Consider the following 24,536-nt stretch of genomic DNA (forward strand, 5'->3'; position numbering starts at 1 on the left):
TGTTCATGGAGGAGCTGGGCAAAATACTGGCATCCCAGCAAGCGATGCAGAGACAGCGCCTCCCAGCACACCAGCCACCACTGCCATGGTGATGGATCTACAGTTCTGGTCTGCACCATCTTCGTCAAGTGTGGCAAGTATATCTGTAAAAAGCACTCGACCCCATGCTGCAGCGCCTGCATGAACTGAACTCTCAGCCTCACCTGCTGAACATTGACCACACGTCCTCTTTGGTTGCTATGATTTTCCTGTTTGTGTTCACTGAGCCGGTATGTTACACTCACTCTCACACTGTCTACCACTCTCTCACTCACACTCACTAGTGTCTTTGTTCTGATTTTTTTTCATACGTTCACTGTTCTTGTGTTTTGAAAAATAAATCTTGTTCAAAGTGATTTTGTATTTTTGAATTTCTAGAGCAAAGTGAGGCAAGAGACTGTTGGAAGTTACCATCTTAATTCCCACTTCAGGTACACAGACACCATTGACTAGTTTCTTATTCACGTGCATATTTGCATATTGGCTCTTTGTTAGTCACTAAAAAGCACTTATTAATGACTTTTTTTAGCAGTCAGGGTTGTAAAGGGTCAGGATTAAGTTATAATAGTAATTCATGCACAACAACGTCCTTACGTTCCATCAGTAAGCAGTAATTAGCAGGTTATTGAGGGAAAGCGCTTAATGGTCCAGTAGTTGTGTATTACGGTCATGCAGAATAAGGCATTAAGTGCTTTGTAATGACTAATGAAAAGCCAATATGCAAATAAGCAACTAAACAGTGAATATGTGTATCGTAATATCAAGTGCTACCAAAACACTGAAGGATAGCAATGATTAGAAGGTAAAAATGTTGAAGTGTAATACGAGAACTGAAACAGCAATAATGGACATTTTAGATGGACTTTAACTTAACAGGTGAGAAGTTTTACTTTAATGCTGCACAAAAACTAATGTGCATAAAAATCAATGTTGATGCTAATCACTGACAAACGACTCCCCGCTTGCCTCTAGTACACTGAAAATAATGAATTTTTTTTTCTCTTATAAAAAAAAAACAGGTGGTATCATCACAGAAACTGGCATTTAAGGGAATAAAATTCTGAAAATGAATAAATGGTTTTCTATGATCAGCACTGATCATCGCTTAAAAAATAGTGTTTAATAGTGTTTTCGCAGTTTTAGGAAAGGAACATATTTGTCCTACTGTAAAGATGTTGTGATATATATATATATATATATATATATATATATAATTTTTCAGTAATTGTTGTGTTGTACATGACACCACAGGCTGGTGCTGTGGGTAAAGGCGCGATAGGAAAAAGGTAGGAAGGATACATCACGCCATGCTTGATCCTGTGCCTAATTCATGTCGTTAAAAATCAGATGTAATCTGATCCTGTAATCTGATTTTATGTAAACGTGACACTGACACAAAAATTAAAATGCATCAAAATCAATGACACATCCCAAACTGAAAAACAGCTCTAGCATACAGAAAATAAAAGACTTTTTGTGTTTTTTAAATAACAAACTGGCATTTAAAGGGTCTATTACAGGTCTGATATTTGTAGTGATGATCAGGACTGGTTGGTTAAAAGGTTTAACTTAGTGACTGTAAACTTATACTAACCTCTCTATATCGTACTGTGAACAGTTTAGTTCATTTGACTCAAGAAGCGAGAGAACTGATGTGTCAAGCTTGTAAATTTTATTCTCATGTGTAAATGTTACTGATTGTATTTTCTCATCCTTTTTGTTAATGGAGAAACAACAGAAAAAAAGCATTCACAAAGTAAGAAAACATTTAGAGATACATACAATATATTGATGCGATAAAACACAGCATCACATGTGGGCGACCTGGAGGAAGCAGGAAACATCTCTGGTCAGAGGAATTTACAGCAAAGTTCAGTATCAAAGGTGTCAGGAAGCGTCTGATTTCTAACTTTCTCAATCACACCTGTAAGCAACGTGACCATTTGTCCTTTAAATTTTAAAGATTTAAAGACTCTGTACTCAAAAATCCCTTTACAGACCAGTAAAATATATCTTATGTCTCATCTGTTGCTGTTCTGACCAAAAAAACTGATCATTTCTTCAACATTTCCAGGAGGAGCGGCGACCTGCGAGACACCTTCGACGGGGGCCTCTGCTGTGAATTCCAGGTGTGTGACACAAGCATGCGCGTTGATGGGTAAGTGTGAGATGAAACACACTGTACACCGACAGAGACTATACATTTACAGATAACGACGTATGAACCACAGGTGAATTTTACCACTCTGTTGTAGGCACAATGAGAAACAGCTGATTTTGAGAAAGAAATCAGCTGGTCACTGTTGTCAGACAGTCAAAGAAAAGCCCTCGAGAGACTGACGATGAATTGTTTCCACTTTTTGAAGGATGATAAAAACTGGAATGTTTTTCAGATATGAAATTGGCTTTTCAATCCCTGTTCACCTTCCCGTTTCATTTTAAATTCTTATTTTGGTTTTTCAGCAGTGCCAACATGAACATTATGCTGACAACAGTGGTAAAAACACACCGTCTGAGCAGAGTGTGTGTGTGAGAGAGACAATGTATGTGTCAGGCTGAAAACAATTACACTGAAAAGAAATAATATTGTACCTCAAATATTCACACAATGTCGATCCCACCCAATGTGTCCCGATACTGTAAAACCTCCACGCGAACTTTAATTATTGCTGCTTCTTCATGGCACAAATAATAGAAACAATACATCATGTTATTCATACTATTATGTTCTCTTTTGCCATGCAAGCTCACTACAGTACTGCTTCTATATTAGCTTATATTACACAGAGCGACAAAAGAAATCAGGGAACAGAGCAGGTTCATGTTTGATTAGCCACACACAGTGCCAGACTAACTTCTACAGCTGGTTTTACAGTTGGTGAGTAGATACAAAAGGATTACTATTGTTGTCATTGTCACACAAAATAAGGGTTATGATAGTAATAGCAATATTTATAATAAAAAAACACATTCTCAGGGCATCACAAATATAATGAACCAAAGGGGGCCAAACGTAATGTTTGAAATAATTTAAACATTTCTGACATTCATTCCTTCGGGTGTTTTTTTTGTTTTTTTTTTATGTACAGTATATATTTATATTTGTATAGAAGTAGTGCTTCATTTTTAGAAATACAAATGAAAAAACACAAAAGGGCTGCATTCTGTGAATGCTGTGCAAATAACATCTTTTTACATCAAACCTCCAAACTTTACCGTCCTGACGAACACACCCTCCCTCATATTCTTCACAAGTAGAGCTGCAACGATTAGTCGATCAATCGATTAGGCCATCAAAAGAAAAAAAAAAAAAGGGTAAACGTTCGTTTTTTTGTTTTTTTTTTAGCACACATGTCAAACATTTGCTTGTTCAAGCTTCTTAAATGTAAGGATTTGCTGCTTTGTCATTTATGATAGTAAATGACCAGTCTTTGGGTTTTGGACTGTTGATTGGACAAATGGTGCATTTTGAAGACGTCACTTTGGGCTCTGGGAAACTGTGATTAGCATTTTGACATTTCATAGACTAAAGTAATAACTGTTACGTGCAGCCCTCTTCACAAGCACTCAGAAAAAGCTCAACCTTGATGTCGAACCATCACATCTGCCGTCCTGACAGACAAAAGTCAGCTTTGATTCTGGCAGGTAAATGTACATCAATTCAGCAAAGAAAAGCACTACTTTGTCTCATCGGCCTTAAACGTCTCACAAGTAACAAGCCACTTTATGAACCAATAGATCTCACCTGCTAAACAGGCGGTTCACTAACTTTACTAACTCGACCCACGTTTCAAATCACACTGTGACACTTGACTCTGTTCTGATACGAGACAACGTGGCCTCTAAGAAGAAAAATAAAGAGGACAAGCTCGGTGGCATGCATCACACCTCAACCCTTCTCCTCCTCCTCACCTGCCCTCATTTTACCTGCCAGCAGGAAATGAAACTTCAGCGGGAACGCAGATTCGACCGAAGACAGCTGAGAACTGTTTTTGTGTTCTTCTTCTTCTGTCTCTCGGCATCGTGGACACCACGCTACATCCTAATCAGACCCTCAGCACTTACTCAACCTGTTGTGGAAAAGTATCAGTGACCCACAGACGGAGTTGCTTCTCTGTGTTTAGGATCAGTGCTGGCAGTGTTGGCACCTCATCGATACAATACAGCCTTTAAAGCTACGATTAAACTTTAACTGAGGACCACAAGAGGAAAATCAGCAAGTCGCATCAGCTGCACAGCAACTGCTGACTGTGCCGTCGCCGAAATCCAAGAAACTCTCCGTCTGACTGCCGCTGCCTGTAGCCGGCATGCTTTTGGTTTCAGAGAAGAAGAGCAGCACGGTGGACCAGAAACTGGCTCCTCTCCTCAGCATTTATCACCCATAATCCCTCAGAAACTGCCACACCTCCATGCAGCAAGTGAAGAGACAAGTGGAAAAACAAAGGAAAAAGTAGCCAGATTCATCTACATCATAAAATCTCAGTTTCCTGTGAGCATCTACAGTCTAATGCTGCCTTTAAGTGCAGTCAGAAAAATCAAAATCACAACTTCAAAACTCAGACGTCTGAGCTCACGATGACTTAAAAGCAGCATTTTTTTTTGCAAAAGGCTCCTGGGAAACTAAGTTCAGAGTTACTTCGCAAACAGAAGACCTAAAGTACATCTTACTGACTAATGTCGCCAAAGAAGAAAAAAAACTCAAGTTTCACTTTCACAACAGCTCCAAGGTCGCACTGGGAGTTAATACAATTATTTTTTCCCCTTGGAATACAACACATATTCTTTTTCATTCAAGAAAAACATGAACAGCAGTGTCTCACAAACATGTATGTATACACTTTTTTTTCAACAAGAATATACGCACAGACTTGTTTTTAACATGTGAATGAATTTTAAAAATCAGTCCGACGATGAAGCGTCCAGGATGTTAAATGAAGTTTTACCGACAGAGTAAAATAAACGATCGCCTCGTGCCAAGGACGCCGCTTTAAGAAATGGGGACTCCCTGAAGCAAGGCGAAAGAGGGACTTTTCACACGGCGCGGCGTCCCAAACAAAGAACACGTCTTGAGTGAAGAGTGTCTAAAATGCCAGTCCGCGAGCTGTCCAGTAAGATTCCTCAGCACGAAGGAAGGAGAACGAAGATCGACAAAAGAAAAGTTCTTGAAATTAAAAAGTCAAAGTTTTTTCTTTCGCTGAAGTCGAGGAAATAAGAAGAGAAGTGTAAAGTCTTGAGTCGAGTTGGTGGTATGATGATGATGATGATGATGAAGACAACCGGCGATCCGTGTTTTTTTTAAGCGATATGCAGTCAGACGAGGCAGCAGAGAGTTGTGGCTGACGGGAGTGATTTTAAGTTGAACTGGTGGTGATGCTGCATTCATGTCGTGGGAAAACTGCTGTAAAAATCCACGTCTTCATTCAACTCGGACTCTAATGTCCACAATATTGAATTCTGAAATCACCTTTTAAGAAAATATCTGTCACATATGGATAATGCTGTATTTATCAAACAAATATGATTTAAATGATTTTGTGATCAAAACACTTAAAATTTGCTTAAAGATTTTTCAATCCTTCAGTCTCTCACGATTTGGGTTTTTCATCCAATAGTCCCAGTGACCAATTCTTTTGGCACATCCTCCTTTACTTTTTGGCCACAAAACTTGCAAATATTTGGCAAATTAGACCGATTATTAAAAACCATTTGAGATGTTGCATGCCATAAGACAACACAGTCGGCATGTTGAACTTTTAATTTACTGCTTTTTTTTTTTTTAATCGATTACTGATACGAGTGACAACCAGTGTTTGGTTGCAGTCTGAATGGATGCTGCACACACAGCTGCAGTCTTGAGGGTTTGACCAGTCAGTGCGAGTTGAATCGTTTCTATGGCATTGGAAATCTCACAAACTCAGACCCAAGAACCAAAACTTTACTTTGGTTGCTATGGTGAAATGCAGGTTAAAGTGTAGAAGTCCCTCAGAAGCAGACAGTTTTCCTGCACTGGTGAAGGCCTGTAACTACAAACAGTGTTAAAAAGAAGTTAAATCATGAGATGGTGAGTCACTCTAATTTACTTTTCTCCAGGACATGAATGCAGCACACAGAGTGGTGGTCATGAAGTGTGACTGAGCGTCTCGACTCGTCTTGATGTCGACTTCCTGGAAAGTCATGGTGTGACGTGGTTTCTGTTGGTGGCTGGAGCGATTGTTAAACCCCCCCAGATGTGATGACGCCGGACAGACTGACGGACATCCCGGGCGGGTCCTCGCAGCAGTGATGTGAGCGGTGATAGCAGGTATCTGAGGAGGTGCAGGTCTAGATGGATTTGGAGGAATCCTGTTTGCTGATCAGAACTTCCAGGAGGCGGAGTTTGGCCTTGATCCTCTTGTACTCTCTGTACTCCTCCAGCATCGGCACCCGGTCCTCCTTCTGGACATTTCTACACCAGAGGAGGGAGACAGGAGAATATGTTTTATTTTCATGTCCTGACACATTGCTTACAGCAAATATTGATATGTTGTATCTGGGCAAAATGAACCTCTAATGGTTTCTACAGGGCTGCTTTACTGGAATAAAAGCATTTATTGGCTCTCTCTGGACGGTATTCTGCTGGGGTCAGACGACACAACAGTCAACTAACAGCCCAATCTGACAGATATGGGCTACTGAAAACGAAAACAGGCATTGGATATTGTCATTTATCCTGTGTAGTGGCGCCGCTCTTACAGCAATGGCCCGCTGGTAACTGGTCCCGGCCCGCTGTTAGTGCTGTTGGCACTTTTCGGCTTGTTCACCTCCATGTTTGCATGTGATGTCAGAGGTGAGAACTGTGTACAGGCCGTCCCAGCCTAGGCACAAAATACAGCTGCCAGGCTGTGTTTCAGGTGAGCTAGCCCACAGCTAGCACTGCTAGCCTTTTCAGCTGGGTCACCTTCATGTTTGCATGAGATGTTGGAGGTGAGAGCCATGTGCAGGCCGCTGCAGCCCGGACATGGACTGAAGACAAAAACACTGGCAGCCAGGCTGTTTCTCCAGGCGTGCTAGCCTGCAGCCCGCTGATGGGAGTGCCCACTGTTAGTCTTGTTAGCACTGTGAGCGCAGATAGCATTGCTAGGCAGGGGGCTCCATCTTCTCATGCCTGATCCTGGGACAGCGCCTCTTGGTCTGGAGGTTCAGAGGGTGAGACTGAGCAGCTGTGGTCTCCCTGCTGCAGTTGTCTCTGCTATTCATAATGCACATGCCCCGTCCACCTCCAAGCCCTACTCGGCTCACTGGTGTGTGTTGGTGGACTGGTGCAAGGCCAGAGACCTCAGTCCACATTCGTGCACTCTGCAGGGCCTGTCCAAGGGCAACCCTTAGGGAAGCGGTGCTCGGCTGCGGGACTGATGTCACTTCTCTGAACCAACAGCGAAGCCTATTAGACGCAGCATGTACAAATTAGAAGAAGCTGTTACGTGGATGTAAAAGGTGCAGAGGCGGAGCCTCAATTGGGTGAACTAAAAATGCACACCTTTAGAGGGCTGGACAGGTGCTCTAGAGTGATGTTACACCCAGGTAACTCCTATTTTACACTGAAGTAATTATGCTGACAGTCTGGTCTGCATGTGAATGACTGTCTTCCACTAACCTTCCATTACGCTGATAAAAATCTTCCTCAAACTCTCGGATGGTCTTCCTCAGTTTCTTCTTCTCTGCTCTGGCCTTCCACAGCTGTTCCAGCAGCTCTGGCCTGGAGGATGATGGGATACATGAGAACGCAGTTACGCACACTGTCATGATACTAATATAACAGTTCAAAGTCACAGTGACATTGTGAGAACGCAGACCTGAGGTGCTTTTAAAGTCACATTCATTCTCTCAACTCTACACTGACTGATAACACCAACCGTTTGGATCTTGACCCATAAAGTTAGAATTGAGTCCAGAGAGAAAAGGAGGGCAGGAAGTGAACTGTGGTGGTGTGAGGGATCAGCTGACAGGATCATGTCCAGGCAAGAGACCTGGATGTACAAACCTGAGCTGATGAACAAGGTTAGAGGTGTGTGTGTGCGTGTGTGCGTGCGTGTGTGAGTGAGTGAGAGAGTGAGTGAGTGGAATCCTCAGTGACCTTTAACCAGATTGCAGACTCAGCAGATAAAACCTGTGTTTTCTTTCTCTCACATTATTCTTGCTGGTGTCTGCACAGCCTGCAAACTTGGAGACAACCAGAGCTTCTTTATTTTAAGCTCTAATTGCTGTCAATCAGCTGACAGTGAAAGGAGTAAATGGACATTTCAGTAATAATCTTTTAGATATCAGTCACCCTAAAACCTTTACCATTTCTGTGTCTTTTAATGTAACCTTCTTTTAGTTCAATTTATGTACAAAGGTTACATAAATATTTTCAAACGCTTGTCTCTGAGTCGAAACGAGAGCAAACATACAAAGTAGTCCCCTCTATTAGCGATTACAGCTAAATACATAAAGAGCTACTTCAGGGGTAATTTGTCAGCTAACCAAACAAGCTACACGTCCCACAAATGGCAGCTTGACTCCATTTGTGAGGCTGTGGGTTAAAGTCCATTTAGATTGTTGCTGACAGAGAATGAGGATTATTCTAACTAATTCAAATGGGAGAGGACATATGAAGAATGGAGGAAAATGAAATGATTCGTGTAGCCTAGAGTCCACATTTCCAGAATCCCTATGACTGGGTGACAAGTGTGAAGTCGCCCCGTAGTCAGAAAGCCACGTTTAAACACGTGAAAACAAGTGGAACTTTGCTTTAATTGTAAAAAGTGTGTGTGTGTGTTCTTACATGGACGAGGCGTTGGAGCTGGACAGTCGCAGGTCCAGCGCCAGCCTCCCTGACCCCTCCTCCAGCTTGGCTGTCATTGGACAGTCGCTCTGTCTGTCAGGTTGGTTCTGGCTCCTCACTGGTCCGTCAGTCGGGGTCACAAGGTCGACGGCCATGATGACCTCAGAGCTCTGCATCTCCCCACCGCTGCTCTCTCCCTCTTCCTCCTCCTCCTCCTCGTCCTCCTCCTCCCTCTCCTCCTCCCGCTCATCTTCTTCTCCTCCTTCTCTTTCTTTTCGCTCGTCCTCCTCCTCTTCTTTGATCTCCTCCCAAAAATGAGCAGTTTCACCCTCAATGATTGGCTGGAGGGTCTGACTTCGCCTCTTACTGGAGGGGGACACCTGGGAGAGAGAGGGGAGGTTAAAGTGTGTTGCTTTCTAATAACAGATCTACAAATGTCGTTTTAATCAGTATGTTGGTAACATTGTGTAACAGCCAAAATACTTGCGGCACGGGCGCAACGGGTCACATAGGCAGGGTGGAGCAGGGTTTCTTACCTGCCACACCGACTCTGACCCTACCCCCACCTGACAAGGCAGAGGACCTCCCACTCCCAACAAATTTGCGTCCCTCCTGCTGTCTGGTTATTTTTCCACACAGATGATCAGCTTCACTGTGTGCATACTGACTTTAGCCAAGTGATAATGCAGTTGGTTATGCAGGGTTTGGAAGCATAGGCTATATTACCTGGTGAATTAATGAACTAGATCGCTTTAAGTTCAGTATCGTGGTGATGATTGATTTGATTTATTTGCTGCACGTTGCACTGCCTCTGGTTCAATGAGATCAGATTATACTTTTTTTTTCTTTACTGGGCGTGCAGACGTGTCATGCCGTGTCCGTGCCCCATGTATTTCAGCCATAATAGATGTAATGTGTACATACTGTGACAGGCGTGATGCTGACTCTGGTGAGCATCTGTTTAACCAATCTGTAGCGATCATAGAGAGGCTTCACCACCAAACGCTCCTCTCTGGTCACCTGAGACAGAGAGAGACAAAGTTTAAACGGGTGTTTTAACACAGCTTCACAGAACAGATGAAATCTAGGCAGGAGTTAGGATGTCAATAACTTACTGGTCGACCATGCAGGCCCTCATAGTGCAGCAGGTTCTTCTGAAGGACTGTCTTTTCACAGGATAACTGCTCCTTGGTCATCTTCTACAGAGACAGATAGAAATGTAGCAGTGATATAAGCTTTAATTTAACACATTTGAACTTAAAACCTTGTGCAAATGGCGTGTATTGATGTAATGTTGCAGAGCTGTGACCTGCCTCAGTCCCTGTGCATGCATCAATGAGCTGAGAATAAAAGTAACTGAAAACAGCTGTGTGAGTGTGCAGGGCCTTTAACAGGAGTACTGATCCAATCTCGATAAAAACATCTGCAGCTAACCTTGATGTCATCAGGCCAGCCGTCCTCCTGCCTCTTCCCTTTGACCCTGCGCTGGATCAGGTCCAGGGTTTCCTCCCGAGTGGGACGCTGACCCTTTACCTCCACCGCCGCATCGTAAGCGCCTTGGTCCAACGTGGAGCCGAAGCTCTTGGGTAAGGTGTTGCTCCGAGGACGAGTCTGGGGCCCGAGCTCGCTCTCTGCACGGTGTTTGGCATCTGGGGAAGGAGGAATACAGTGATGAGGAAAGATGTGAAGGAGAGGAAAAACGAGGAGGGGGTACAAGAGAAGGAACCAGGACAAGTGGTTAAAGAGGAGCTGGGGAGAAAATCTTAAGTCTTCATACGGCACATAAAACACGTTTCACTGGACGATGAGACATGCAAGAGTCTGACAGACAGCAGCCAGTCACAACAAGAGGAGAAAGACACACATGCTTAGACAAGAGACTAAACCACGACACTGCACAGTCAAAACCCAAACACAGCAAGCAAAAACCTTCCTGAACACTTTTCTAACAGCAGCTTGGAGTAAAATAAACAAGGCATTTGACACAGTATGGGTCACACTGTGCTGCTGCCTTCTTCTCCTGCCTGCTGAATATTGCAGTATCCCTAAATTAAGTGTGGCCACGCTGCAATGATCCTAAATAACAGTAATAAGAAGCAGATGAAGTTATGAATGCACAACCCTGATCCCCAATAGGTTGGGATGCTGTGTAAAACATAAATAAAACAGAATGTAATAATTTGCTAATCCTGTTTGACATACACTCAATTAAAAACAGAACGAAGACAATTTCATGTTTTACCTCATTAACTCCATTGGTTCTTGTACACAGCGTCCAAACCTTTTTGGAATCAGGGTTGTATTTAAATTGCGCTGTTGTTTCCTCATAAGAACAGTATACACTGCATAAAATGTTGTCAGCAAATAGTCAAACCTTGAATGTACATTTATTTATTGATACACCAGCATTAAAAAAAACTCGTCTTCCTCACGTTACTTCACACTTTTGAGAAAACCTCTGGTTAAATGTCCCGCCCCAACATGCGTTTTCAACAGGAAATACACCAAAGCAAAGAAGCAAGACGCTCTCACAATGCCGTCTCATGGTGACTGTCAGTAGTGTATGTTTTGTCTACTTACTGAGGGGTTGGTACTTACTGAGGTGATACGGTCTAGAGCTCAGGCCTGAGTAGGGGTGGAGCGGGGGGGTGAGTGTGTGATGGGGAGGTGGGCAGATAGAGGAGGAGGAGGAGGAGGAAGGGGAGGAGGGAGCATGGTGGCGTCTGTATGAATGGAGCAAAGCCTGGTGCCTCAGCGTGCTTCTGGGTAAAAGGTGGTGCTGGCGTCCTGGTTGGCCGATCGGTCAATCAATCAATCATAGGTCGTTGGGCGATAGGAGGAGGAGGGAGGAAAGTGGAGAGCGGGTGCTCGCGTTATTGTTGTTTTCAATTTTGATTTGATACAGAGAGAGAAACGTTTCGGCCACTGCGTTCTCCGAAAAGGAGAGCCGTCACCTCACATGGAGAAGGTGGACGAGTGTCCTGGGGTTTGTTCAGAACGGTGAAACGATGCACAAGAGCCACATCAAAGTAGAAAACAATTTGTAGAGATTTAGTACCTCGTTTGAGCAGACTAACTGGCAAAGAACGACACTGTATCACAGAATAAAAGTTTCTGCAGCCTCAATTTAAATTCTGACCAAAAAGAGATTAATAGATTATTTCTTCATCAAGATTCCTTGATATCTCCAAGTCTTTTGTAATTAGTCTTATCCACCGTTTCACCTTACTAAATTCACTGCAGTGGTAATGAATGTGGGTTCACAAGGACGCACCAGCACACTGGAGGGGTGGAGCCACGCATGTGAGAGCCACGTCAACTCCTGGCATGTGTGTGTCTGCATGTGTGTGTGTGTTAGACCAGCATACATGCGATGTTGTTACAAAAGTCAAAGGTTCGGAGTGGGGGGGAGGGGGGTCAAGCTGTCCAGCATGGAACAGGATGGCGCACAGACACTCTAACCCCGACACGCACACACTCACACACAAATGCACATTCGCAGGAAAAGGAGCGAGTGGTCGTACCTTTAATCTGCCTGCGGATCTTAGTGAGGTCGGTCATCCATTTGAGGACTTTGGGGTTAGCTGCCTTGTCTCCATGAGAGGGCTGCAGAGAATAATGAGAAATATTACGTGAACAAGATTTGTGACCTCATTCAGCACGAGGCCTGGTTGGCAGAAAGTGTCTATAATGTTTTAAACCTGTTTAAACTTGTTGGTAATTTCAGAATAAAACAGACTAATTTTTTAAATGGGTTTTCCTCCATCCTCATTAATTGCTTTTTCTATTTTTCAGCCAATTATTTGTGGGCTATGGTCCTCTGCACTATTTACAATACACATAAGTAATTTATATTTTGCATACGATTTGTACATTTTTGAAAAAAAGTTTAGTCATTTAACTGCTCAATAGTAAACATGTACAGTCTTTATATTTCTAGTTTTACCTTATAGTTCCTCTCCTTCTCAAACTGCTCTTCAAACTGTTTGATTTTCTTCTTCAGGTGCTGAAGCTTCTTGGTGAGTTGGTGGGTCACTGAATCTCCTCCTCTCATCGCCTCTTTGGAGCCAAACGATGCTCGCCGCGGCCTGACGTGACAGAGGATACACAAATATGAATGAACAGCCAAACAATCCAACATAATCACACATTTCTGCTCTGACATGGACCAAAAAGAAAAAAAAATGTAGGTGTGAATTTACACTTTGAACCTAGTCGCAAAGCCAGTGAATAGACTGCACCGGGACGTCCGGGTCATCGTACCTCTGTGCTTTGGTGGGTGAGGTGGCGTCCGGGTCTTGCTGGAGGAACCGCTGGGCACTGTGCGCTCCAAAGTCGAGAAAGCGGCGCGCCAGGAGGTGAGGGTGGGAGCGGGATGAGGAAGGGGAGGCATCTTGCCCTCCCTCCTCCTCGTCCACCTCACCTTCCTCCTCCAGGTGCAGCAGGGGGGGAGGAACCATGCGACCGGCCAGCGGGGAGAGCTGCGCCTCCCCGCTCTCGTTGTCGTCCTGCCAGGATTTGTAAGCCGGGACGGGGTCTGGAGAGAGGGGGAGACAAGTAAAGAGAGGAGGGAGTCAGAGCAAGTTAACGGGGGTCAGGAAAGGAGGGGGAGAAAAGAGCATGATTCGTGAGGTAGATGCTGTACATATCAAGAAGATGCACACAAAATCTGGCTGGGAGGGGGGTGTTGGGCTGATACATCCAACAACAGATTCATTTTCTTCTTCAGTGCCCTGCTGACTCACTCTTTGCCTGATTAACGGTGTCTTGACCGTCAGCGCTATGCTAACGAGCTGAGTCGAGGGGAACAAAAAGGGGGAAGGTGAGGGAGGGGCCGGAAAGAAAACGAGACGTGTGTGAGAATCGAGTCTGATGAAAAAAATATGTTTAGAGAGGAAAGATGTCCTGATCAGTCTGTCCAGTGACCCTGCAGCAGGAGGAAAGATGACACCAGAGAGAGGAAGTGTTTCACATGCAGGGATTTATTCAGAGCCATGTTTTAAAATGTGAGAATTTAGTAATAAAGCTTCTTGTACTGTGTTCAAACCAGGAAGCCACCACAACAAAACAAAAAGCGAGAAAGGATGAAAGGAAGGATGGGCAGACCGGTGGATGTGTGGGCAGACATTAACTACTTACCTTGGCCTTCTTTTTGCAGATGCATACATGAGAAGTCTATGGGAGGGAGGTGGAGATGGGAGGGGGGTGACGCTGTTTGAATGGAAGGACAAGAAGGAGGAAGACGAGGAGAAAAAAGGAGGAGGAGGAGGAGGGACAGTGAGAGAGATAGTAGAGAAGAGGAGCATTGAGGTCAATCATTCACCAACATTCATTCAGTACGTGTGTGTGTTTAATGAGACGACCATGATGCTGAACATCAAGTCTTTCAGTCATGTAAGATATATAAAGATTGATTATGAGGGAAATGAATCACAGCTCACAAAATGTTTAAACATTTAAAAATGCATGAGACAATTTAGGAAGATTTTCATATAATAATGCATTTTAATAATATAACACAATACAACAGCTGCTTGCTTTTGGCCGGTGGCCCACCATTAAGTTTCTGTTCTGGCAGAAAACAGCTTTTAGAGCCATTTCAAACACCAATGACAACATTAGACTGCTCTAACCTAAAATTTTATAAACAAATAAGGCAGAATAGCTGTATTCTACCAAACTGGGAGAATAAAATAACTTAAGGACCATGTTGGAGAGAAGTCTTGTCACGTAAACTTTTTTCGTGGATTGAGTGTTTTGCAAAAGTATAAATCACATCAAAATGTGAGTTTGGGTCATGGAAAGAAACACGTTAAGGGACTGCAACTTTTTATTTCCTGACACTGTTTTAATTACTTGAACAGTACATCTAAAAATACCTGAAATTAACATTTATTTCATGTTTTTGCGGGGAACAGAAAGCATGCTGTGAAAGCTGAGGCAGTGGGCACCTACCTTCCCATTGGTTGTCAGGGAAGAGCTGGAGGTGGGGGTTGTGGCCAGAGTTTGGTTGGCATGGCAACAGATGGTTCCTGTTGTTCTCGCTGGTGTTGGCGTTCTGGTCACAGCGGCATGAGCCCAGGTCCTGAAGGAAGAGAGAGAGATTAAAGAAACGAGTCAGGGATGGAGGGAATGAAGGAACATAGATGTGACGGGATGATATATTCCCATTTATTGCTACTTACACAGCTTATGGTGTCAGTCTGAGTCTGCTCCATGATGTCACAGGGCTGATTGTCCTGCCTGAAGAAGAAGCATAAAAAAAACATAAAAAATCAACTCGAGCTGTGTATTTCCTAAATTATACTTATTATGGAAATATCTTTTGTTCAGATATCTAGTTTATTTCTATGTAAAATAAACATGGAAGCTTGTATTTCTTTCACGTGCTGACAGTCTTTATGGTCTGCAAACACAGAGGGATCTTTGAGCAAAATCTAAACATTTTTAATGACAATAATTTGGAGATCCCAAAGTATTTTAGTCATAATTCTTCCACCTTATTTGGAGTCTTCCTCAGAAATTGTTGGTATCTGTGGCAGATCTGAACAACAGCTGATCAAGAGTCACTCTAAAGTCATACGGCTAAAAGCTTTTTCACGTCATGAATGATTTCTCATGGGAAAAAAAACACACAAAGCTGCTGTGTCCTCTGATCTTTTGCACATTTTTTCCTAAAAAGGTGTGAAACAGGATTAAAACTGAGGCTGCCTGAAATGCTTTTACAATTACACCCCAGTACATTAGCATGCAGTATATGTTAATATGCCTTATGTGTGTCTGTTTCCGATGCAGCGTAAAAACGAGCTCTGACTGAGGCGGCATGTCAAGTGATTGTAGACGTGATGTGTCAAGTGATGAGTGCAGGACAACATCCCTGCATGAGATAAAGACAGTGAATTTCACTCTCTCTGGGAAAGAATGAAGTCCTTGGTCTTGATACTTCAACCATTAGACTCTAATAACTTTGTCTGTTCTTGATAAAGGTGAAACTGAACTCAACCCAGCCCACCTGGCAGTGTTGATGTTGTTCTCAGCATCTCTGACAGCCTCTGCATCCAGGTCCATTCCCGAGCTCTCCTCCAGGGTGGCGCCAGAGTCCAGTGAATCCTGAGAGAGAGCACCAACAAGAACAGAAACTATGAATGTCACATAAACAGGTGCATCGCTGCTCTTAGACACTCCACACATCATGATGTTTCACTTCTGCTCAGTATAAACACAAGGTTTTTGTGCTTTGTTTTCAACAGTAAAAAGATCCGACAGAAATAATTATTCTAATGAGGCCCTCTATTTATTACAGCACATAAAAATTACAGCTACATCCATCAGGTGAGGAAACAAAGTGGTAAACTGTACAAACATATATCTTAATCTTATGATTATCTGTCTTATCTCTCTAACCCTTTGCAGTGCAAAGTCAAGGTGAAGGGGCGTTTTTACGATCACTACTGCTAACCTTTATAACTCCCCACACACAACTGAGAAGGTTTCACTGCAATCGTCATGACTAAAACTGCAGCGTTATTGATGATTTAAGGTTCTAAACATCCATACTGGAGGTTTCTGTGCTACCTGTTCACTGAACTGAGCTGCACAGGTTTGAGGAGGAGAGAAAAGTGGTGGCTGTCACATGTCTCTCTGCAATGAGTTGTAGTGAGGAACAGGATACACACAGCATGCACATACAGCACATCAGACAGTCGGAGAGTGTGTGTGTTTTGTGGTTTAGTGCACAGGTGTTGCTGTCGTTCTTTGGCTCTTGGTTCATCTATTTAAAGAACCTGACTGAGATTATTGTTTAAAGAGGTGACAGGTTTCTCATCAGTCTCAGGACGCATCTCACTCTGTCTGCCATGTTGTCTCCTTCTCACCTTGCTCCTGCCGTCCGGACGCTAAAATGGTTCTTGGGACAAGAGCCACTGAGGCTCAAAGGGGGTTCAAGGGGGGTAGTATCATTACAGGGATTTGATTTCCACAGAGACAAGACTTACTAAAAATGTACATGACTCTTGATGAAGAAGAATTTTTCACATGTTAATGAAGTACCAAACATTTCTTCCTAGAAATTAAGGGAAACATTTTTACCTTTAACCTCTTGAGTTTAAATTTGTATGTGTTACGAATACGAGTTGTTTGAAATGTGATCCCAATTTTGGTCGTACTTCTAATATGTACCCCTGATATACAGCAGATACAGTAAAAGTCAATATGATCGTTGATTTCGAAAAACTACAAAAAAGAGGATGATTCAGACCCTCTCTGGTTTTCATCACTTTCACACAGAGCAGAACTTCTTTTCAGGTATATTTCTTCCTTATATCATTCCCTCATGACTATAAGTGGGATCAAAGCACCGCCTGTATATTCAGCATACTCATTGATCTGTGTGTATATTTGTAAAACTACTCTGTTGTTATTATCGCTGCTTGCTTCCCCAGTAGAATTCCAGATATTGTGGCAGTCAGAGCAGAACAAAGATGGACTGTGCTGATAATATCAAACATTCAGCCTTGGAATGAACTGACGCAGGAAGGCGGTTAGCTATGGGAAATATGCTGCTAGCCCACACAGCAACTGGTCATGATCTGTGTATTGTGTGTGTCTCGTCATCTGGTGTCACTTTCAATTTGTGTACACAGGGGAGACAAACGGGGTTTTGTCACTGTTACATTTAGAATGAGTAACATGGATGACTGTTTCTCGGATGTGTGTGTGTGTGTGTGTGTTGATGTCCAGTAGGATGCTAGCTAAAACATGGACAGTTTTTGTGCGTTTCCGTGTGTCCCACAGACCTGTGTGTCTTTCTGGCTTTGTTGTGCGTGCGGGTCGGCCTGTGTGAGCGGGGTTTCCCCTTCTGTGTTGCAGGGACTGTCCTCAGGGTCAGTTTGTGGCTCCTCGTATCCATGGCAACCCTGGTCTGCAGGCTCACTGGGACTCACCCTGGGGAAAAACAGTTAATAACATAATGACACTTTTAACAAAACTAATACATTTATTCAAATTTTTTAACTTATAACACTGAAATGCAGCTTGTGTCTTAGTGGCAGAAGTGCATGCTTACATAACAGCTATTTTAGTATACAGTGGAAGACTCCTGGACATCTTGTTTTGTCTCTAAGGTGACTGACCAGTGAACAGCTGCTGCCCTCAACATGTACAGTTTGCTAATTAACATCACAGCTGTCAACATGTTTACTGGTAAGCGGAACCATCTGGCTAGCTTTGTGCAATGGTCACTATGACAAATATGTTGCTTTAAAGTCATCTGATGCTACTTTGAACCCCTGAGGAATCTGTGTAATGCGTGTTTCAGCCAGCAGGTGCATGGAGGAGAAAAGCAACACAGTTTTGGCAAAGCTGTACAGAACTTCATCGTGTATATGTTCTTAAACTTGATCCAAGTGCGGTGTGGGTTTCATGTCTGTTTATGTAACGCATGTGTGTGCATGCACTCTCACCCCTGGCTGTCGTAGTTGCTGAGGTCTTGGTCGATGGAGGTTTTCAGCTCAAAGAAGTGTTGCTCCACTGCAGCCCTGATGGTTCGCTGAATTATCCTGGGAAGACACACACAATACATTGACTCAATTCATCAAGACTTCTAATGTGCATTGTTGTTTTGTACTGTGTATTAAGTTTTCTGTTGCGTCCTGAACACATGAGCAGGCTATCGTAGTTTTGTTAAACCTTAAATTCAGTATTTAACATGTCAGGGAGACTTCAGTGGACATCAAACCCTGACAGTGTTAGTCAGTTAGTTTTATATTTTGTCCCCTGAGCTTTACAGGTTTTCTTTGAGGCTGTCCCACTTTTGAACAATGACAAGGTATTTAGTTACTGTTCAGTTGCAGTCTGTGTTAAAACCTGTGTTAAATGCTGAGAACCCATGCGGCCCATGTTTCTTCTGCTTGAATAAGTTTAGTTCAACTGTAATGAGGGTAAACTGTAACGGGTAAGTTTACCAGTGACTGCATCTATACAGGACCAAAGCCAAAGGTTTACCATAACTACTCTGGACCATGTGACCATGTTTTCTCTTTTTATTCAGTGATGGTGGAACTCCATGACAGGAGGTAAAAAAAAAAGCCAATAAAAATGTCCATAAATGAATATGGGTGCCTGCATGTATGTTTGTATGAATGCATGTCTATAATCAATTACAGTATATATGGTAACAGCAGCCTTCTGCAATAATGCATGTTGCACTTTCTGCAGGTATTTTGCACCTGTAACCTACTATTGCAACGTTCACCACCAACAATCATACACCAAAAATATACTTTAAAATTAAGCCAAGTTTCCACCCAAAGTACCTGGAGCTTTTAGTCCCAGGAACAACTTTTCAAGGAACAAACAATTATGGATTAAGAAAATTAGTCCACTGATATATGAAAAAGTGACAGTTTTTACACATTACTTTTGCACGTGATGATTAAGCAACCTCATCACTGGTCCAAAAAAAAAAAAAAACTACATATTTTTAAAAATGGTGGCAGAAATAAAATGCTGCAAGTACTCAACCAATCAGATATGGTCAGTGCTGCAAGCCCTGGACCCAAAGTTCCTGTACTTTTGGAAACTTAGCATCTGTAAGTGTTACCAGTTAATTAACTGTTGTAAAGTGTTAAATATAGCTGCTATTCTCTGCTCTACAAATAGGGTTCAATCGTGTGTAATGCTCTCCATTGTGTTCAATTACTGAATTGTCTCTAGATGTGCTCTGTGTTCAGTTATACTGAATCCAATAAGCTTAGTGCATTGTTCATCCATTTAATTAAGACCTTTGTGTTCACAATAAGGTTTAGCAGTGCCCAGTAATGATGCGTAGGTTAAAACCTTCATCTCTGGAACCACATGTAAGCCTCCACACATAATCCTACCTGTCATCAGCCTTTTTTAATAAATAGAAAGAGCTCAGATAATCAATTAACAGACAAAAGACTGGAGGCTTTAAATGACAAACTGATGTGTTAACCTCCATACCAAGTACAACAATGTATCAGCCAACGAGGGGCATATAGTAAGAGACATTTACTAAAGGTTACTAATGATTCAAACATTTTCAGAGCCTAATAATCACTGAAATGGTTTCTTTTCCATTCTGGGCTATTTAACAAGTCCATATTAAGTCAATAACCTGCTTCAGTTCTGAAAGGATTAATAATGCTTAAGCTAGAGCCAGGGAGGAGAGAGGAGGAGAGGACATTAGGGTCTATAAAAGGTAACAACAGCAGTCAGACTCTGAACTCCTCTACACTGACATGCAGCGGCTGATCCACCGGCTCTGCTCAGACTTTATTTAACTGGCTTGACCACGTGTGAGTGTGATCATAATGTATCCCTTCCTCATTTACTCTGGCTTCTTGCAGGCTGTTAGCTTTGTTTCTCCTCCAGCTTAGACAGCAGTCGAGGTTGAAAAGACATTAACTGGGAAAACTCCCAAATCTCTCTTCACACTCCTCCACACCAGCTGCTGCTCCTGATGGATCATACTGTCTCACTCATAAGATCACACTGTGTGTGTTTGGTGTATCCAACATATTTACACCAACAAAGTTGCAAGATTTTAAATGGGAGACTTGGAGCTGGATATAACTGCGTTTGGACTTCAGGTCTGCGGCCATTTAAGGTTAAACTTATAAAGGGGTCGGACCCGAGGTCAAATAAATGTGTGTGTTAGCTGAGGATGTATCAACTGTGAACTGTGCACACATTTCCCTGGACTCACCTTCGCCTGCAGCAGCAACCCAAGCTGTCACTGCAGGAAGCTCTACAAATAATAACTATCCATCACACTCAAACACAGTTACCTAACAGCTCGCAGGTTTTTTTTCCATTCACACACATAATCAAGAGAAGTGCATTCATTTTCGCTGCTGTTCAACAGAGGGGAGGCCTTTTGATCACATTCTGCTAGCCACAGGAAAATGAAGACATTAATCACACTAAGAGACACAAGACTGTCTGGATAACTGAGGCCCTTGCAGCTATTTGATGGCCTTCTGGAAATGGAGACAGTGGCTGTACTCACATGACACCAAGACAGGCAAACTTCTGGTGAATAAAATGCAAATGACACATTTTCCTCCACCAGCCACAAAGACTGGGATTCAACATCAATCTGTCCGTCTATTTGCTTATGTATAACTATTGGTTTGACTGTTTGCTTGCTTTTTAAAGTTGGGTTTTTGGTTTACAGGTTTTTGTTTATCTACATGAAGTTTGACTAATAAACAGGCTATTCCCTGTGGGAGAAATGCTGTGCCAACATGTTACAGCTGAAACTGATAATTGATAATGTCATTTTTTAAGCAAAAATGCTAAAACTTGCAAAGTTTTGTCCAGTTAACTGCGAGGATTTGCTTCTTTTCTTTGAGCAACTTGAATATATTTGAGTTTTAGACAAAAAAAAACATGTCACCTTGGGCTTCAGGAAATAATGAAGCATTTTTCACTATTTTCTGACATTTTTGGACATAACAATCAAATAATTAAGAAAATAATAAGCAGATTCATTGATAATATGTTTATGTCAATAAATAGAAATGGTCAAACTGAAGATGATGATTTTGGCAGGATCGATTTGCTTCAAATTTGATCTTTTTTGTCACTGGTGCATTAGACTACTGGCTATTTCTGAGCCCTGACGACATCTTGTGTTTGTGCCCTCAAGCCTTCAGGTCAGTAAACTCACACTAAAGTACATCACTGTAGAAATCTGCTTTATTCTGTCTCCATGGCATGCAGCGGTGCAGCGGCCTGACAGTCATGTGACTGCTGAGGTCATGTCCTTGGGGCTCTAAAAGCAGCAAGCCATGCAAAATGCTTTAGTTTAGCTTCATAATCAAAACACAAGGCTGCCTTTCCTCCTCATCACTTCCCCTTAACCTCTTACCTTTCTCTCAGCTCTTCTCAGCTGCCAGCGCTTCTTCTCTCCTGATTCCTGTTATTGTCTCTGCTCTTGAGCAGATGGCCCTTTACTCCCTCTTCACACTTCAGCTAACCTGGTTATCGCTCTCTCTCACCACTTCTTTGCCGTTTTTGTACCATACTCTTCATAACATTTGTAGGATATGACTGTTTAATTACTTTAGATGTCAATGTGTGTAGGTTGTTAGATGAATATAGGACTGTGTGTACATGAAGGAGAACCTATGCATGTTATTATGAGTGGATAAAATTACTTGTGTGTGTACTCACTCGGCAGAGTCAGCAGGCAGGATGGATATTGGGGAGAGGTGGGAGCTGTAGAGAGAGGGGAAAAGGACAACATGGTTAGAACATCACGTACCTCTCGACTCTCTTCCCAAACTGACATGAAATGACCTTGGAGGGTGTGAATGTCGGGCAGCAGGAGCCAAAACAGGGGAGAAGAATAACAACTGAACCATGGATGCATCTGTCTATACTGTGTGTGTTATAGAGACAGAAATCAAACACCGAGTGTGTGTTGAAAAAGAATGAAATAAAGATGTGTGCAAATTAGCATGATGAGTTTATGTTGTCCTAATCTAAGATCCCTTGTGCCAAATGACAATTTCAAGAAATGCACCACACACACACACACACACATACTCTTTCAGCCACTGGCGCCACTCTGGGTGGGCAGATTGTTATTTAGGCTACAGAGCTCTGCTAAACCCTGCTGATCAGATAGAAGGGTGTGTGTCAAGTCATATTTGTTCCTCGATGTTCCTCTATAAGCAAGGAAGTGTGTGTGTGTGTGTGTTGCATGAAATAGGGAGGCTGAGTTGTGTCCGTTAATTCAGCAGCCTGCCGCTGGTCTCACACACACATACACACACTGACAGGCACGCCAGGACTCCAGATTTATATAACACTCCCACACACAGCACAAGGGCGTTCTTATTATGTCCAAGTGCACGGGTACGTTTCATAGTATATACTGTGTGTGTGTGTGTGCATGCAAACTCATCTCATTAGAAAAACAGCAGCTGACGTTATGCAAGATTTTTTGTGGATGATTGGGGGCTCTTTAGCACGCACGCACGCACGCACGCACGCACGCACGCACACCTAATGCAGTAAGAAGTTCTCAGGTAGATCGATACAGGCTGAATTATTAATGGCTGATAGGACACGATAATGCCCTCCATTTTTATTCTTCTTTCTCCATCTTTCCTTCTAATCTGTGCCTTGTTGCTTTTGTTATCATTTCCCTTCGACTGCCTTTCAACCGTCTTTCCTGCCCTCTTTCTTCTCCTCGTTAGAGTCCTTTTCTTCCATTATCAACTTTTTTCTCTTAACCGTTTTCCTTTCTGCTCATTTTTTCTCTCCATTAATTTATCCCTTACTACTACTTCTACCTTTATTCCATCTTTCAGTTCCTCTCATTCCACTCAATAACACTTTCAAGAAAAAAAAAAAAAATTATTTTCTCTATCTTTCGCTTCTGTTTTTTATTCCTCTATAATATCCTCTCTTCCCTTCTTACTGGTCTGGAATGTATCAAGCATCCACATTCCACTTCTGACATTGTAAGCTTGATCATGAACGCATGTGATGGAGAGACAGACACAAAGAAAGATAGACAGGTGCTGGTGTTGAGGAGATCAAACAGTAAATCTGCCAAAACCACGACCAAAAACAACGTGGTTGTGAAGGGAAGAGGAGCAAACAGGCACAGTAACAAACATAAAACACGTCTTTTCTCTTGCTCTCCCGAGCTGGATAATGTTAAATGAGCACTTAATGTAAAGCCAGCATCTATAATGCCGTCTCTCTCCAACATCTGACAAATACTTCTGAGTGATTATGTGCACTGAGTTTGCATCACATCCTTTGTCATCTGAAACTCTCCCTTCTTCTCCTGCTAGTCGACACAGAGAACTGCCCTTTCGACGCACCCTGCAGGCTCCCTACAGCAGCGACTGTCCCTTCGAAGCATCGATAGCATCTGACAGCAGGCTCTCCTGCTGAGCTGAACCCTAAGGGACCTTGCTGGGTGGCTGCATCACTAACAATAGATCCTAGATAGGGTCCTCAAGGAAGTTACATAATCTCGACGTGCCTTAAGTAGCAAAGATATTATCTGACCTTACACCATTTAGCCCCTGAAGACTTGAACTAAAATGGTTGTCGCAGCCTTTGGGGTGTTGCTGCCGTACTTGAGCTCCCTGAGCAGCAGAGATAACTTTTCTATCAGCGTCAGTTGAGCCTAGTCATGACACCCTTTACAGGGGCCTTCTGGGCATTTCTCCCCTGGCGAGGACACCATGAAGGGCATAAAGGACTGAGTATTTCAGATCCCCAATGCAGTAGAAAGTGGCTTTAAAGACGTTTGACTATGTCTCATTATGTGGAAAGTTTCTTGCATTTTTCCTTCACTAATCAAGCAGCACAGCTGTCAGCCTAACAAACATGCTTCACACCACGAGGACAGATGGGAACAGTGTTATCGTGCAAAGCATCTCTGGTTTAGGAAAATGACAGATTGCAGAGAGCAACACATCACCCTCTATTTGCACTTCTGTCCACTACACACAGTATCTTGCACATCATTAATTACCTTTCAACAAAGCACGGGTAAAAGATGCATCTGTCAATTCTGTTTTCTGATTTTATGAATATTAACTGTTACTACCAACATTACATTTCCTACTAATTGGCAAAAAAAATATTACTGAAAAAAGTAACTGAAAACCCCCTGAAAAGCTTGGTGCAAGTCCTGATA

At 42.7% G+C, this 24,536-nt stretch overlaps 1 protein-coding gene across 4 annotated transcripts in view; it reads right to left on the minus strand.

Moving 5' to 3' along the window:
* Positions 1-3,441: 3,441 nt before the first annotated feature.
* Positions 3,442-24,536, minus strand: part of fam13b (family with sequence similarity 13 member B) — a 74,705-nt gene continuing 53,610 nt past the window's right edge. For 2 of the 4 annotated variants that reach the window (XM_041943474.1, XM_041943473.1), the window contains exons 8-24: positions 22,043-22,087; positions 18,304-18,399; positions 17,638-17,785; positions 15,855-15,952; positions 15,028-15,085; positions 14,798-14,927; positions 13,982-14,053; positions 13,106-13,379; positions 12,789-12,930; positions 12,367-12,448; positions 11,441-11,629; positions 10,277-10,491; positions 9,958-10,041; positions 9,767-9,862; positions 8,843-9,222; positions 7,673-7,774; positions 3,442-6,484 (exon numbers count right to left, since the gene is read on the minus strand). In XM_041943474.1, the coding sequence (XP_041799408.1) occupies positions 6,361-6,484; positions 7,673-7,774; positions 8,843-9,222; positions 9,767-9,862; positions 9,958-10,041; positions 10,277-10,491; positions 11,441-11,629; positions 12,367-12,448; positions 12,789-12,930; positions 13,106-13,379; positions 13,982-14,053; positions 14,798-14,927; positions 15,028-15,085; positions 15,855-15,952; positions 17,638-17,785; positions 18,304-18,399; positions 22,043-22,087 (2,335 nt within the window). In that variant the 3' untranslated portion in view covers positions 3,442-6,360. The remainder of the gene's footprint in view (positions 6,485-7,672; positions 7,775-8,842; positions 9,223-9,766; positions 9,863-9,957; positions 10,042-10,276; positions 10,492-11,440; positions 11,630-12,366; positions 12,449-12,788; positions 12,931-13,105; positions 13,380-13,981; positions 14,054-14,797; positions 14,928-15,027; positions 15,086-15,854; positions 15,953-17,637; positions 17,786-18,303; positions 18,400-22,042; positions 22,088-24,536) is intronic. The other 2 variants (XM_041943475.1, XM_041943476.1) reach the window with 2 other exon arrangements.

This window comes from Chelmon rostratus, chromosome 9 (assembly GCF_017976325.1).
Source record: "Chelmon rostratus isolate fCheRos1 chromosome 9, fCheRos1.pri, whole genome shotgun sequence".
In the NCBI taxonomy this organism is placed as follows: Eukaryota; Metazoa; Chordata; class Actinopteri; order Chaetodontiformes; family Chaetodontidae; genus Chelmon; species Chelmon rostratus.